The 17,103-nt window shown below is 45.9% G+C and overlaps 1 protein-coding gene across 1 annotated transcript in view; it reads left to right on the top strand.

Moving 5' to 3' along the window:
• The window catches only part of LOC311090474 (cytochrome P450 2M1-like), a 40,677-nt gene that overhangs the window by 1,297 nt on the left and 22,277 nt on the right, over nt 1-17,103 (top strand). The window contains exons 2-3 of the mRNA XM_084125755.1: nt 143-287; nt 885-992. Coding sequence (XP_083981881.1) covers nt 174-287; nt 885-992 — 222 coding nt within the window. The 5' untranslated portion in view covers nt 143-173. The remainder of the gene's footprint in view (nt 1-142; nt 288-884; nt 993-17,103) is intronic.

The following is a 17,103-nucleotide window of genomic DNA, read 5'->3' as shown; positions in this document are numbered from 1 at the left end:
GGACTGAAGCTCCTTCCGAACCTACGTTTGGAACTTCATTTAATATTCTCTGCATGTCTTTTTAATATTCAGGTAATCAGTTGAAATAAACTCTAAACTCTTGATCTTAGCACCTTGATCTTGTGTTATTTTCTTCTTAAAGGCTCTGCAATCAGCCCTGCAGACATGGCCAAATGATCTGCAGCATTGTCTTTGGCCATAGGTTTGAATTTGAGGATCCACAGTTTAAGTTTCTCCTTCAGACAGTAAATTCTGTCTTCACTATCCTCAGTAGCCCAATTGGACAGGTATTGCACTCCTACGAATTTTTAATTCTCATGTATATTTTAGTCTGGGACTAGTTGTCACACTGGAAAATTAGAAATATAGCTAAAAGGATTATATTTTTTAGTAACTAAGGTTAAGGTTAAATGCTTTTTTTTGTCAAAAGTCCAATCGTACAACACTCTAGGGTAAAAGGTGATTCAAATAGTCCTTCAATAGCAATTTTGTTTAGCTAAATCTGAATTAAATTAGTTATAAAGTTATAATATTATGGTTTTGTAAGTTACCTGAATATTTCATGCATAAAAACTTTTTTTTTCTTTCTTTATAGATCTATAATGTATTCCCTAAGCTAGCCAGTCTCTTCCCTGGTAAACACCACCAGTTGTTTAGAGACATATACAATGCAAGAGTACTGTAAATATCAAACCAGGGCATGGTTGAATAATGTGGATCCCTCGTGCCGACAGGATTTTATTGATGCCTTTGTGCTAAAAATTCAAGAGCTAAAAATTAATGGAAGCATGTAAGCCTTTTTCCTGACAACAAACAGGCCCATTTAAATATTTCTTCACATTCTGCTTGAGAGACTGTATTAATTCTGCTGTTCTCTTTTGCAGGAGAAAGACAAGCCTGACACAGAATATAATTTTGACAACTTGGTTTCTTTAGTATGGAACTTGTTCAGCGCTAGCACAGAAACCACTTCATCCACCCAGATGTTCAAGGTGAGGTCAAACTAATGCTTCTCTCTCCAAGCATTAAGTGTGATTTTACTTTCACTTGTTCTGTACAGAGCGTGTTCAGAGAGAAATTGATGAGATAGTAGGACAGGACCGTTGGCCCTCCATTGAAGAAAGACAGAGGCTGCCATATACAGATGCTGTAATTCACAAGGTCCAGCGCAGCTAGATCTCGCCCCCATCGCTGTCCCACACAAGACCATGTGTGACACTGAATACAATGGCTATGTCCTAATGACAAATTTGTTGACAAATGCATTGCAACTATGTTATTGAACTTTAATACATAAAGTAATACATCCTTTCCATTCAACTTTTGGCCCGCAACAATAGAATAATGACAAACAAATAATAAAAAAAAAGTTTTGCTTTTAACACCTTTTACATTACACTGTTTATTTTCATGACCATTGGTTAAAATAAAATAAAAAAATCAGTTGCCATAAAACCCCCCCACAGATGTTCGCTTCAATACTTTACTTACAGTATGTGGGCTTTGAGGTCGCTAGCACCTTTATGACACGTACGTGCCAGCTTTGCAGGTCATGCATTCTGTTTCACACGGTTCCAGACCAAGATGAAAACACAGGAAACACAATGATTTGTACTTTGCATTTGTACTTTGTAACAATTGCACACATATTGTTAAAAAAAACACAGATCGTCTTAAACAAAAACTCAGATTATACACGGCACGCTGCTGTGAGCAAGTAAGACATGCTGTTGCTGTACAAAATTATTATAGCGTACATGAATTACCCCCCAACAGAGCAGGTGACATGGTATTTGACAATACAATACAAGCCGAGTGTACTGTACGTCAGAAAATCCCCCACCCCCAGCATATCTACCGCCAAAACATATGTACTGCTGCTTCTCCGAAGATCCATAAGAACATGTGTGTTATCTATGTGTGCCTGCCCCTTTAGTTTTGAGTATGAGAAATGGCGCATATACTTGATCTTGGCAGACTAGTTCTGCCCTGAAGTAGCATTCTGGCGGGCTCTGACGTGCTAGGGCGCGAAGTGCCCTGATTGGTTTGTGCGTCTGAGCCGCCTCGCCAAAGACAAAAGAATTACAGGAATACTGGATTCTAAACCTCAAAGAAATGTCACAATCAAGACCTCGAAGCAGATATGAGGGAGAAACACCAGCCGCTCCAAGTATAAGGGTCTTTCCTTACCATTATTGCTTGGATAACACACATACGTCTCCTTCTATTAATAATAATGGCCAGAGCAGTGGCTGGGATATACGTAAACCTACCAACATCCGTCGCCATGATTTTTGGAATGACTTATCGCGAGAGGAAAAAATTACGCTTTAGTTGCATAACATCAGTTAATGGAAACGCTGTCATTTCGCAATAACTTTTTGTCGACATTTAGAAGAAAAAAATCGCAAAAGTTTTGCGCAAATATGTAATGGAAACGCGCCTGCTCCTTCGCGTTTCTGCGCCTCAGAGAAATGCTCAGTAACTGACTCCACGGCGTCACCAAGAGGCCGGAGGGAGTGATTGGATCCTTTCTTTTTTCAGCCAGACAAATCGTGAATTTGCACGACTTGGACTGCAAGTTGAGAGTCGCGCTCAGACATGAATGGACAGGCACAGATGCACGACGACGGTCTCCTTGACGGTGGGCATGCGCACAGAGCCGTGGGTTTCCCCCTCATCCCTTTGGACACGTGCCGATTGGGGTTGTGGAAGAAATTTAATATGTTCTATAATGTTTTTCATTTTCTTATATTCATAGAATATTAGTATGTATGTGTATGACCTTGTATATGACCAAAAGTAAATCTGTGACTAAGTGTATGACTTTTAGTCTATTTACACTTCTGTTAACCATTGCATGGGACAGATATAAAATGCCAAGTAGTAACGCATTAGCAATGTAACTCAGACAATAGAATATAGAGTAGAATAGAATAGAATATCAGCTCAAATATTTGAGTTCTTTCCCAAATATCATAAAATAATGACTTGCAAATCTAATGTTTGTGGTACATTTCTATTCTCTTGGTGGACACTGCTATACAGCATCTGCATTAAGCACCATCACTCTGGGTTCCAGAACCGGGATGGGCATTCACGTTTAAATATTAACCTTTGCTTAATCTACGAAACAACAAACAATGCCTTATTTGTTTAAGAAAGGTTTTACAATCTTGCATTTGACGCAGTAGTAAAATTATCTAACAATGCTAAATCATCATACTATTTGCTCAGGTTGTTGTGGGTTTTTTTTTTCCGCATCTCTATTAGCCAGCAATGTATTACCAGTTGTTAAAGCCACACATAATGCGCGTTCTAATTGGATATGTTTGGGCTTTCGGCTCAGGCACACATAGTCTAATAGGCCACTAGAGCCAAGCCTTACGGCCCAAACTACTTAGTTTAGTGGCACGCATACACTGGTATGTAGGCACATACGTAGAACACCACAATGGTAAGTCACTAGGGACATTCCTTGAAAAAAAAAAGGGGGGGGGGGTAAACTAGTACACATAGGGCTACACTGCGAGATGCTTCATACGCCTTATTTGCACCTCATGGCAGCCCACATGTCTAACGGCTAGGTCTGCTTGGGGAATACTGCGTAGGCAGAACTAGTCTGCCAAGATCAAGTATATGCGCCATTTCTCATACTCAAAACTAAAGGGGCAGGCACACATAGATAACACACATGTTCTTATGGATCTTCGGAGAAGCAGCAGTACATATGTTTTGGCGGTAGATATGCTGGGGGTGGGGGATTTTCTGACGTACAGTACACTCGGCTTGTATTGTATTGTCAAATACCATGTCACCTGCTCTGTTGGGGGGTAATTCATGTACGCTATAATAATTTTGTACAGCAACAGCATGTCTTACTTGCTCACAGCAGCGTGCCGTGTATAATCTGAGTTTTTGTTTAAGACGATCTGTGTTTTTTTTAACAATATGTGTGCAATTGTTACAAAGTACAAATGCAAAGTACAAATCATTGTGTTTCCTGTGTTTTCATCTTGGTCTGGAACCGTGTGAAACAGAATGCATGACCTGCAAAGCTGGCACGTACGTGTCATAAAGGTGCTAGCGACCTCAAAGCCCACATACTGTAAGTAAAGTATTGAAGCGAACATCTGTGGGGGGGTTTTATGGCAACTGATTTTTTTATTTTATTTTAACCAATGGTCATGAAAATAAACAGTGTAATGTAAAAGGTGTTAAAAGCAAAACTTTTTTTTTATTATTTGTTTGTCATTATTCTATTGTTGCGGGCCAAAAGTTGAATGGAAAGGATGTATTACTTTATGTATTAAAGTTCAATAACATAGTTGCAATGCATTTGTCAACAAATTTGTCATTAGGACATAGCCATTGTATTCAGTGTCACACATGGTCTTGTGTGGGACAGCGATGGGGGCGAGATCTAGCTGCGCTGGACCTTGTGAATTACAGCATCTGTATATGGCAGCCTCTGTCTTTCTTCAATGGAGGGCCAACGGTCCTGTCCTACTATCTCATCAATTTCTCTCTGAACACGCTCTGTACAGAACAAGTGAAAGTAAAATCACACTTAATGTGTCCATTCATGTCTGAGCGCGACTCTCAACTTGCAGTCCAAGTCGTGCAAATTCACGATTTGTCTGGCTGAAAAAAGAAAGGATCCAATCACTCCCTCCGGCCTCTTGGTGACGCCGTGGAGTCAGTTACTGAGCATTTCTCTGAGGCGCAGAAACGCGAAGGAGCAGGCGCGTTTCCATTACATATTTGCGCAAAACTTTTGTGATTTTTTTCTTCTAAATGTCGACAAAAAGTTATTGCGAAATGACAGCGTTTCCATTAACTGATGTTATGCAACTAAAGCGTAATTTTTTCCTCTCGCGATAAGTCATTCCAAAAATCATGGCGACGGATGTTGGTAGGTTTACGTATATCCCAGCCACTGCTCTGGCCATTATTATTAATAGAAGGAGACGTATGTGTGTTATCCAAGCAATAATGGTAAGGAAAGACCCTTATACTTGGAGCGGCTGGTGTTTCTCCCTCATATCTGCTTCGAGGTCTTGATTGTGACATTTCTTTGAGGTTTAGAATCCAGTATTCCTGTAATTCTTTTGTCTTTGGCGAGGCGGCTCAGACGCACAAACCAATCAGGGCACTTCGCGCCCTAGCACGTCAGAGCCCGCCAGAATGGGCGTGGCCAAAGGCTATAAAGCGCGGAGGGTTTAGCCTCCTTGCCCCTTTAAGGAAGCAGCCGATGAGGTTGTTTCTTCCTAGTGATTGTCCGGCCACAAGAGCGTGAGATGCTTTTATGGCCGTCACATATACTTTGAGCGTGGAGGGGGTGCGACCCACGTCCAAGAGCTCTTGTAAAAAAACGAGTACACTTGGTACTTCGCATGAGTAGGGGTCCAGGCTCCGTGCTGCGCACCAGCCAGAGAACACCACCCATTTCTGAGCATAGAGGCGCCTAGTTGAGGGCGCTCCTGCTTCAGTGATGGTTTTTAGCACCCTATCTGGGAGACACCCGGGTACCTGTTGAGGGGCCATACATGAAGGGCCCACAAGTCAGGATGGGGATGCCAGATTTTCCCGTTCGCCTGCGTGAGGAGATCTCTCCTCAGCGGAATTGGCCATGGGGCTGTTTCGAGCAGTTGTGCTAACTTGGAAAACCATAACTGGGTCTTCCAGGAAGGGGCTATTAGTAGCACTGCACACTTGCTTTCCCTGATCCGTTCGATGATCTGTGGTAGCAACGTGACCGGAGGAAATGCATATAGCGGTAGGCTCGGCCAGTTGTGGGCAAGCGCATCCTTGATCTTTGAGAAAAATGTTCGGCAATGAGCGTTGTTGTGAGGCGAAGAGGTCGACTTCGGCCTCGCCGAAGATTATCCATATCAGCTGAACCGTCTGAGGGTGAAAAGACCATTCCCCTGGGGGGACATTGTCTCTGGATAGCATATCCGCACCCTGGTTCAGAATGCCTGGCACATGCGCTGCTCTCGGCGAGCGCAGGTTGTGCTGAGGCCATAGAATGAGACTCTTGGCCATGGCGTGCAGGTTGTTTGACCTGAGATCGCCCTGGCGATTTATGTAAGACACCACTGCCATGTTGTCTGTTCAGACCAGGACGTGGTGGCCTCTTAGATATGGGAGAAAAGCTTTCAGTGATAGAGCAACCACTCTCATCTCTAGACAGTTAATATGTAGGCGCTTCTCCGGGCTTGACCATAGGCCAGAGACGGGCCTGCCCTCGTAAAGGTCCCCCCAACCTAGGTCGAAGGCGTCTGTCGAGATCACTTTTCTCTTTGAAACCACACCCATACTCACACCAGACTGATACCAGTCGGCCACTTTCCAGATCGCCACGCGTGAGCTGGTACACAGGGTTTCAGCCAGTGCTGAAGAGGACGCATGTGCTGTAGTCCTAGCTGGAGTACTGATGATGCTGAAGCCATAAGACCCAACATCCTCTGAAATCTTTTGAGAGGAGCGCGAGCACCCGCTCTGAAAGATGCCGCTAGGCGTTGAATGGTGAGCGTGCGCTCTGGTGAAAGGCACGCTTTCATTTGTATAGAGTCTATCACTGTACCCAGGAAAGAAATACTCTGGCTGGGAGACAATGTGCTCTTGGAAACATTGATCCTGAGACCCAGGCATTCTAGATGGCTGAGGAGCCAGGATCTGTGAGTTATCAACTGCAAGTGTAGTTTAACACTCGCACTCCCTGCTGTCTCAGGGGGGTAAGTGCTGCGTCCATACACTTTGTAAATGTACGAGGTGCTAGCAATAGGCCAAACGGTAGTACTGTGTACTGGTAAGCCTGCCCCTCAAGGCGAATCTCAGGAATGGCCTGTGATGAGGTGATATTAGGATGTGAAAAAAGCAGTCCCCCGGGGGAATTTACGCGAGGATCTGCTTGGTTGTCAGCATCCTGAACGGACGCGTCATCAGCGCTTTGTTCAGGTGTCTGAGGTCTAGGATGGGCCTGAGGCCACCATCCTTCTTTGGAACGAGGAAGTAGGAAAAAACCCGACTCGCTTTGTGAAAGAGGAACTGGTTCGACAGCTCCCATTTCTAATAGTTTCAACATTTCGGTGCAAAGAAAGTGGACAATATCCCTTCTCACTGTCGTTTCGACCACGGCTGAAAAGCACGGGGGTCTGCGAGCAAACTGTAGCGAGTAGCCTCGTTTTATTATGTTCAACACCCATTCTGATATACCCGGGATAGCCTCCCAGGCCTTGGCCCGCATAGCTAGGGGCTGAATGAAGACTGGAGACGGGCCGCTGTGAGATAGGGACCCGGCCGTCCAGCCGACTTGTGCTTTTAATGCTGTGTGAACAGCACTCATGTGCAGGGGCGCGCCGTACAGCAGGCGCACCCTTTATCACATCTCCAGCGCGAGCCGGGGGGTTGGGGGGGGGACTGATGTGGAAACAGTTTTTATGTGTTGGGGTGCGTACTTTACAGTGGGCACACAATCTACATGAATTATCTCTCCCGCGCTGGCTGGGGGGAGAGTTAATACCGTGTTGGCAGTGTTTATGTGTAGGGGTGCATACTTCACAGTGGGCACACGCACTACATTCATTACACTTCCAGCGTGAGCTGGGGGGAAGCTTGATACTGTGGCAACAGTGCTTATGTGCAGTGCTTATGTCCCCTACATTTATTACACCTCCAGCGCTGTGTTAGGAAGGTTTTCAAGGCTCGGGGTCCAACACAGTCTTGGGTCGGTGTCCCCGTTTCATATGCAGGAGTGCACACTTTGTAGTGGGCACAATACCTATATTTAGAACACCTCCAGCGTGGGCTGAATGAAATCTGGGGCCAGACCGCTTCATGATAGGGACCCGGCCGCCCAGCTGCTTTCATGCTCGTGTGCTGTTGGCACAGTGCTTGTGTGCAGGGGTGCGTACTTTATAGTAGACTCAAACCTGCATTTTAAATACCTCCAGCTTGAGCTAAAGAGGATTGTGTTCACTACCCCTTGTAGGAAGCCAGAGATGGCTCTTTAACATGACTAAGCTGGCCATGCTTCGTCCAATCGCACTTATGCTGGGATTAGATCGGGGGCGGTTGAGCCTGACCAACCCCGTCTTCGGACGCTTCCAAAAAGAGTGAGTCACGCGGGGGCGGGGGCAGCGTGAGCTCGTTCGCTTTGGTGAAAAGATTTGAACTCGGGTCTCTGGCGCAAAAGTCTCAGATTCCACCACTGAGCCACAGGAGGGGTGTGAATAAGCACAGGAGAATAAAGTCTGTCTCTGTAGAATGTGAGTCGCCGCCGGCTCTCATTGAAAATGAATGACTTCCGGCCACTTTGACGCTCTCGCCGGCGACGGTGTGAACGCACAGTTATGTCATTTCCCCCTGTGGCTCAGTGGTGAAATCTAAGGCTTTTGGGCCAGAAACCCGTGTTCGAATCCCGGCTCTGGCAGCAGATGAAAATTATGCTGCTCTCTTCACTGCGCTTTACAGCCATTTACATTTACAACTGACATTTACAGCTGCCCGAACTATAGAGGGGACTGGGAAATGTGTGAGAAATGGAGGTTGGTCTGGACTCAAACACTCTCTTTCTTCCTTTCGCCGGTGAGTGACGCAGTTTTGAAAACTCACTCACAGTGCCCGTCTGGGTCATGCAGAGAGCTCAAGAGGACTCTGCATGATGCGCGAAACGGGGGCGCGAGGGCGGGGTAGCTCTCTTGAATGTAAAGAGAGCTAGCCGCGGGCGCGAACATCGCTCGTGACCGTCCGCTCTGACAACCTTTGTGCGCGGCGCTTCTTCTGCGCGGCTCAAGCAAAGGGAGAGAGAGAGCGGGAAGCGGGGTCGTCAAAAGCGAAACCAGCCAGTCGAGCCCGCAGGGTGGGGAGATCCATCTCGTCGCACTCAGGGCAGCCGCCCTTAGCGAGTGCAGCTTCCGCGTGGTAACGGCCCAGACAGGATGTGACGGGGACGCAGAGGATGTGACGGTATCCCCCGAAGAGAGGGCCTCTGCACGAGGCGCAGGTGGTTCGAGGCATTTGCAACAACGCCTCAAATTTGCTCTTTTAGAACGCAACGGCGTGACGCAACGGCGTGACGCAACGGCGAACACACTAATGCGTTAAAAGGATATATAGCACGCCAGATGGCACAGCAGAACAGCGGACTGAAGGCGGCGTCCAGTTGAAAAACCAGGAAAGCCGGCGTCCTCAGAACTGCAAGGCAGGTGGCTTGTTCCACTGAAGGCTTTTCGACGACGGCGAGAAGGCTTCTTATCCAGAGATCAGCGAAGTGGTGAGTTCACTGAAGGAGATAAAATCTGAGTTCCTTGGCGGGAAAGTTCCTGAGTTCCTTGGCGCTTTATAGCCTTTGGCCACGCCCATTCTGGCGGGCTCTGATGTGCTAGGGTGCGAAGTGCCCTGATTGGTTCGCACATCTGAGCCACCTCGCCATAGGTTCGTGCAGTTGCTGCAGCACAGCCAATGACCGTACTCACCGTTCATCTGTGTATGCTGTGCAGCTGCACTGCGTTTTAAAGATCTGTCTTCAATATTCTCGAGAAAAGGAGTTTTCCCATAGCGTAAGATAGCCTTATGCAATACAAGAGACCTCTCGAAAGGGAACCACCTCATGTGAGCGTAAAAACTTTTGTCTGTTTGTGTGAGCTCCACAATAATAGCACATATCCCTTCACACAATTGGCCTTTTCCTCCTCATACACTCAACACTGTGTCACTCGCCCTGCCCCAGAGCAGCATGGAGTCGCAGTCCGTGCCTATAGTGGCCTCCCGATGGAAAAATGCGAGAGTGCCAATGTTCCTCCGCCGTGCACGACACCGCTCGTGCCCGATCGGCAGCCAGCCTGCCCTCCACGAGCCGTCCCCTGCCAGCGCGTTTAGCCTCACTGGGGCAGGGCTCCAGTCTACATACATTGCCACTGGCAACAGCGGCCATAGAACTAATACGGCCACAGTGTCAATTTCTAGACGTGTGGAGAGTGCCAGGGGAAGGTTTGTCCCCCTATCATGAGCTCATTCGACAAGGGTTGTTGCGGGGGGGGGCTACTGAGGTGCACATGGAGTAGACGCGTTACATCAAGCTCCTCCACGCCAAGTTTTTAAATTGATGGAATTAGGTGCCGTCGTCTTAATATTTTATTTTGTATAAGTGTTTTGTGAACTTCTACTTAGCTTGTGTTTCACCTGGATGCGTGAAAATGCCTTTAAAACCAGCCAAAGCCTCGAAAAGTTCAGGCCCTCAGCCTTCGGCTAACGTTAGCTGTGACGGAACAAATCTCGCCGATAGTCATGCTTCTACCGACGATATGCCACTGATGTGGGAAAAGATATCAGACAAGATTCTTGCAACCATAAATGAGAGATTCGACAAGTTTGGGGAAGACTTTCGATCTCTACAGACATCGGTACGGGAATTTGCGGAGAAAGTGGAGACCGTCGAGGGTCAGCTGCCAGTGCCAGTGCTCGAACAAGCTTATAGAGTGTCACTCTCAAAGTCGGACTATAATAAAATTTTAAAATTAAAGTACGAGTATAATTCAATCCTGAATGGTCAAATAAATAACCTTCTCCTCAAACTTAAGCAGAAGAACTTTGAATTAGGGGATAAACCCGGAAGGGGGGGGGGGTAAGTGTAATTGTGATTGTCAAAACATTTGGTAACTAAATAGAATTTTATGAAGTTTAGTGACAACATGTTACAATGTTTACATTGTACAATGACTGGTATAGGATACAGTTTTTATTATTGCTTGACAAAAATTTCAAGATTTCAATTCCATTCTTGTGATTTGATTCCGATTTTGATTCAATATTGACTATTTTGGATACATGTTTATTTTAAATTTTATTTAAAAAAATAATCTCACCTAATGCTGTAAACATAGAGGGCCCAATCTGCTGGTATTATTAAAGGTTAACAATAATATTAAATTAAATATAATGAAGTTTTTGTTATAATAACAATTATTTAATGACATAAGTAAAAATATAATAAATAGCCTATGTAAAGTGCTCAGCAAAATCTCCTCTCTAGCTATTTTTTCTATTTAATTAACATGCTATGGTCGTTAAATGGCTTTCCTGAGGTAAATGTAACGTTATGTGACATAATTGTTCTCCTGCTGTTATATTGACCTCTTTCCGTGGTTGAAAAACACTAATTGGTCGATATTATGTATACTTTCGGTAAGTTGTACTGCATCTTTAAATAAAAAAGTAAGAGGTGATCGGTTCACGTGCACTTGAACTGAGGCGCTCAGCGATCTGTCACGTCACATTTACAAGCGCCAAAGGTATTTTTGTCTGAATTTCGTAATAAAATTGACGGAATCTAAGAGCTGAGAATTAGTTTAATATTAAAAGTACCTCTTTGCTCCACAATTTTTCTGTGCGTGAGAAAATGGATGTGTGGCGTGAGAGCGTGTGAAAAGTGTCAATTGCGTGAGTCTCACGCTCAATGCGTGAGAGTTGGCAGCCCTGCATCCGTATGCTACTAGTGTTTAATACAGCTGTTACCGCTACCGCTGTTGACACTGTGTTTAATTTCATGCTTAAATGCTTATTGTGTTGTGTCTGCCCTGGATCAGTGCAGCCTTCGATTTCATTGCGTTTTATATGCAAATTTTGAAAGGGTCGGAGCTGATGTCTCATTGGTCTAGTTCTGCCTATCAGATGCGAGCACTCCTAGTGGCGCACTATTGGCTGACTGTCTGTCTCTTCCGTGGCTGTGTAGCTTGGCCGTTTACTCCGGGCTTATCTTCACTACTCTCACGGCGGGATTTAATTGTCATGATTCTGCCATCTTGTTCTTGATTTTCTCTCGTCTTGCGGCAGAATCATGACAGGCCCTTGTTTTCATGTGCAGCACATGGCCATTTGTTTGGCCATGTGCTTGCGTTGTCTCGTCATGTAACCCCGCCCCCTTGTTACCTTTGGTTAGTCATTATTGTTTCATCTGTGTCACCTGCTGTCTTCATTAGTTTCTCCCTATTTAATCCCCTTGTGTTTGCTGTCCTGTGTCGGTTCATTGTGAAACCTGCTATGGTGTTACATGTTATCTGCGATCTTTCATTGTGAGACTTTGTTCATCTTTGTGAGTACCCTGTCAAGAGCGTCATCAAGAGAAAGTTCTGTTTCTGTATTCGCTGTTTGTTTGTAGTCTAGTTATGTCAAGTCATAGTCCAGTTTAGTCACTCGTTGTCCTGTCTTGTCGTGTTTTGCCCCCTCGTGGGCTTTGTTTTCCTATTATTTGTATATAATAAACCTTGTGTGTCCTGCAAACTGTCTGCGATTGGGTTCATCCTTCAACCTCATAACATTAATACAGTTCCCGCAGTGTCAGCTGACGCAACGTAGAAGTTACCTCTCTACTGTTGTAACCTCGGTTCCCTGAGAGGCGTGAACGAGACATTGCGTTAGCCGCCATGTTTGCTGTTCCATCAGCTGTGCAGATTCTGATGCAATTGTTGCCCATGCATTTTATACTGCCCGTGAGCCTGTCAGCATTTGCATACTTTGCGACGATTGGCCAGATGTTACAAGCTGGCTACCCCATAAGATTTCAACAAAAGTAGAGAAGGGAGGAGTTCCTGCAGCGTCAGCTGACGCAATGTCTCGTTCCAGGGAACCGAGGTTAAGATAGTAACCGGAGACGTTTTCAGTTAAGTTTAGCTTCACGCTCACGAGAGAGCTCAAAGCTCAACTTCCACTGGAATTAATTGAAAACACTCGCTCTGCTCTGTTCCAGTGGACACGCTAGTGTAATATGGGCGTTGAAATGAAACGCTCGTGCTCACGCAGTAGTGTGAATATAGCTGTAGATCGCGCATTCAAAAAATAAATAAATAAAACTTAAAATAATAAACTTTCAACAAAACATTCAGGGAATTTAGAACGTTCATATGAAAGGGTTTATATAGGCCAAGGCAAGAAATAAGTTTGAGAATGCTTGTTTTAAAAGAGAAAATAATATTTGCGTGGTGCCCCTCTGGACTTGCCCAATTGCCCATATGATTAATCTACCTATGGGCATACACTGTGCGATTTCAGCAAGGTTATCAACACACACTGTGTGAGCAGATCGCATGCGATGTAAAGCCAAAGCTCACGATTTGTTTCGACCTCACTCTGACCGTCACTGCGGTCTAATAGGATGATAACCTTCGTTCCGCCTTCTCTCGAGACCTTATGTAAACAAAGTCATGCCCATGACCCCGGAAGCGGAAACGTTCATCACCCAAGTGGTGCAGGTGCCTTGTGCCCCTGTGAATTGTGGTGTTTTATTTTTTGTATTATCTGTGCAATCACTTAACTCAATATGCTTGAATTGTGATAAGTTTATATTCATATTTGAGGCTAGTTCTACATACTAGCCATTCAATATTTCAATACAAACACTCAATTCATGCTATGGGCCCTATTTTAACGATCTGAAACGCAAGTATCAAGTGCGAAACGCAAGTAACTTTGTGGGCGGGTCTTGGGCACTGTTGCTGTTATACCGGCAGGATAAATGACTCTTGCGCCCGATGCAAATCTAAAATGGGTAGGTCTAAAGTAGCTTCATTATTCATAGGTGTGGTTTGGGCGTAACGTGAAATAAACCAATCAGAGCGAAATCTCACATTCCCTTTAAGAGCAGGCGCGCTTGTTCCATGGCGGATTGCTATTATAACGGCGGATTTGCCAGGCGCACGCCAGGGGTGGTTTACAGCCGAGGAGATCGACGTTCTCGTCAGGGCCGTAAAACACAGAGAAGTGACATTGTATGGGGATGGGAGAAACCCACCCAAATTAGCTTCCGTTAAACAGGCGTATAAAAATTTGGGTAAATGTGTAAGCTAGATTTATGCCTATTTTTTCACATCTTCATGGACACAACAATGATTTCCCTCGTGTGTTAATATTTTTCCTTGTAATAATGTATGGTTTTCTAAAAATGAGAACTGCTGCGTCTGTGTGTAGATGAGATAAGCAAAGTGCATACGTGTTGTGCACACGCTACATTGATTATGGCCAAGCATGCGCCCTTAAAATAGCATATGAATAACATGTGCAACGCGCCACTGACTTTAGACTAGGTTTTTCCTGGTCAGTGGCGGAATTGTTTTCTAAACCTGCAAAATAGCACCAGGGAATGTTTGCGCCGGAACACGCCTCCTCTTTGTGCTGAACCGCCCCCTGGGAGCGCAAGTTAATTTCCTAATTCACAGACTTGCGTCTGTGGAGGGAAAAGTCCGCTGTGCGCGGCTGCAAAATAGGAATGATACATGCGTCGGTGTACAAAGTCAATTGCGCTGGGTGCAAGATAGGGCCCTATATGTGCTTATGGATTGAGATTAGTTTTATTATTCAGATATTCTGAGGCTAGTTTCTAAACATACTAGCCATTCAATATTATGTGTTATTTCTGTTTTCTTTCAGAGTATCCATCAGTAACCTAGTGAATATACTTCATTACAAAATTTTGGTGAGTATTGTCTCCTTTTGGAGCCCTACAGTATATCACTGTTCGCAGCTGTTGGGGGTTGATATAGACCTGCTAAATACGTTTGTGTACTAAGTGCAGGCCTTCTTTGCTTTGCGTGGGCTTGATATACCCTTTACTGCTGTGCGCAGTCAGTGGGATTGTGTGTGGCCTTACCTGGTGTGAGGGTATTATGACCTCTCATTGCTGCCGATATTGCCAAACAGCAATGGACCCTCGTGATGGGCATAGGGAATGCACTTCATGCCTGGGGATAGCTCATTTAAGAGAGGATGTGGATAATCCCTGCGGCTTGTGACCTGCCCAGAGGGGAACGACTTCACCGCGCTAATAGAGTATGCAGTTCTGTACCTGAGCATGGTAGGGAGAGGGAACGCTCATCGGACAGGCATAGTCATAAGCGTTCTCGCAGGCACTCACGTGATCGCCATGAACCACACAGATCAAGCCATGAGAAGGTGGTGGAAGTGGCTAAACACCCAACTCCTGCTCCACCAGCGGAGGGTGGCAGCACAGACACTCAACTACAGATCCTGGCTGCTCTTCAGAGTTTAGCACAGAGGATGGACAGAGTTGAAGCTCGTCACTCATTTTCACCATCACTACCTCCTGGTCAGGAATGCGTTCCTCCACCTGCGCAGCAGGGTAATCCTGACACTGACGCAGAAGATGCTGATGTATTATCTCTTCTTGCTCCCCACTCGCTGGTTGATAATGCACTGCAGGCAGAAGGAGGGAGCCAAGCAGAAGGACCCCATTCAGATTCTGTCAAAGTGGATGGCGAATGAACTGGCAGGGATGATTTTCCAGCAAATTCTCTTGTTGCTAGAGTATTTAGTGCAGCAAAAATTCTTTGTTTGCAGCCTTATGTGTCTGACCCAGCTCCTGTCGGGGATGTCTGGGAAGGCATACCTCAGACTAATTCTCCATCTTGCATTCCAGTGGCAGATGATTATACCTCAATGTTGAGGACAGCATGGAAGAAACCATCTCCGAAGCCTCAATTCAATGCAGGCTGCAGATGGTTGGCCAATGCCCGTTACCCAAAATAAACTGGACTGGGGGACATGCCACCACAAGAAATAGCATCATGGACAACTCTGGGACCAGCCTATGCATCTGCTAACCCTCGCTGTCCCAAGAAGGAGTGTGCGAAAACTGACCATCTGATCTCACGATCCTTTAATGCCACTGCATGTGCAGCTCGTACAGGCAATGCTTTGGCTATCCTCTTAGCAGCCTTACGGAAAACAGTAAGTGGGGATGACCAAGATTCTAGGAACCTTGTTGATTCTGCTCTGGCAGCCCACTCACAATTGACATGTGATGTGGGGGACGCTATGTCTTCGGCTGTTTTATGTTGTAGACAGATATGGCTGGCACAAACCTCTTAGCCAGAGACCATAAGAAGCGAACTAATGAATTTGCCAGTAATTCACGGTCACTTTTTAATTCAAATCCAGGAGGTGCTGGATAGGGCTGAGTGCTCCATTACAACTAGAGAAGCTGTCCAGCGGGCTTGTCATAAACCAGCTCCAGTCTTCAGACCAAGGTCTCGAGAAACACAAAGACCGCAGCAACCTGCTTGTCTCTAGACAAACGAGTGGCAATCCTGTTAGTGTTCAAGGGCAGAGCTTTCGTGCCCAAAGACAAAATCCTGCCACTAATCCCCAGAGGAGATTTCAGTCCCGTGGGAGAGCCCAACAGAGAGGTTCACAAAGGGGTGCTGGACGTGATGGCGGCCCTGCATAGGGGTCAGGGGCAGACCGTCGACTGTTCCTCTCAACTTTCATGGGCCAGTTGGGAGAGAGTGGTCTCAGACCAGTGGGTTTTATCATCTACAATAACTCACGGGTATCGGCTATAGTTTCGACGGCGCCCAGTGATAATCAGTGATAACAACAGACGCATCACTGACAGGCTGGGGAGCCGTTTGGGAAGGCAGGTCAGTAAGGGGCAAATGGGATCCCCCTTGGTCATCAGAACACATAAATGTGCTCAAACTGAGGGCTGTTCATCTTGCTCTCAAGGGTCTGTTACCATTTTTTTGCCACAAGCATGTGCTAGTGAGAACGGAGAGTACTTCAGCAGTTTACAACATAAATCACCAAGGAGGGACGAAATCACTACGCTGTCTCCAGGTGGCAACGAACCTGCTGACATGGACAGGGCCACGGCTGTCCTCACTGAGAGCAATCCACATCCCGGGTGTGACAAACAGAACAGCCGACATTTTGTCCAGAACAGGGCCTCTCCCAGGAGATCCTCTCCCTGGGATGGTACTCCCTCACGGTACAAGAGGGCAGTTTAGGTCTGGATGCTCTGTCACAAGAGTGGCCGACAGGCTTATTATATGCTTTTCCCCCCTTTCCTCTAATTTCCCAGGTCCTCCAGAGGATCAGAGAGGGTCATTGCACAGTTCTACTAGTTGCTCCATGCTGGCCGGGAAGACCATGGTTCCCGGACCTAGTTCAGCTGATTCAGGGTCCTCCGTGGCAACTTCCATCACGGGCGGATCTCCTATCCCAAATAGACGGGCAGATTTGGCATCCAAACCCGTTGGCATTGCGACTGTGGGTATGGCCTCTGCAGAGTCCGTCCCACAACAGCTA

Source organism: Abramis brama (genome assembly GCF_963993115.1).
Source record: "Abramis brama genome assembly, chromosome: 10".
NCBI classification, from domain to species: domain Eukaryota; kingdom Metazoa; phylum Chordata; class Actinopteri; order Cypriniformes; family Leuciscidae; genus Abramis; species Abramis brama.
The sequence above is the reverse complement of the archived record's forward strand: the minus strand, read 5'-3'. Positions and strand labels throughout refer to the sequence as shown.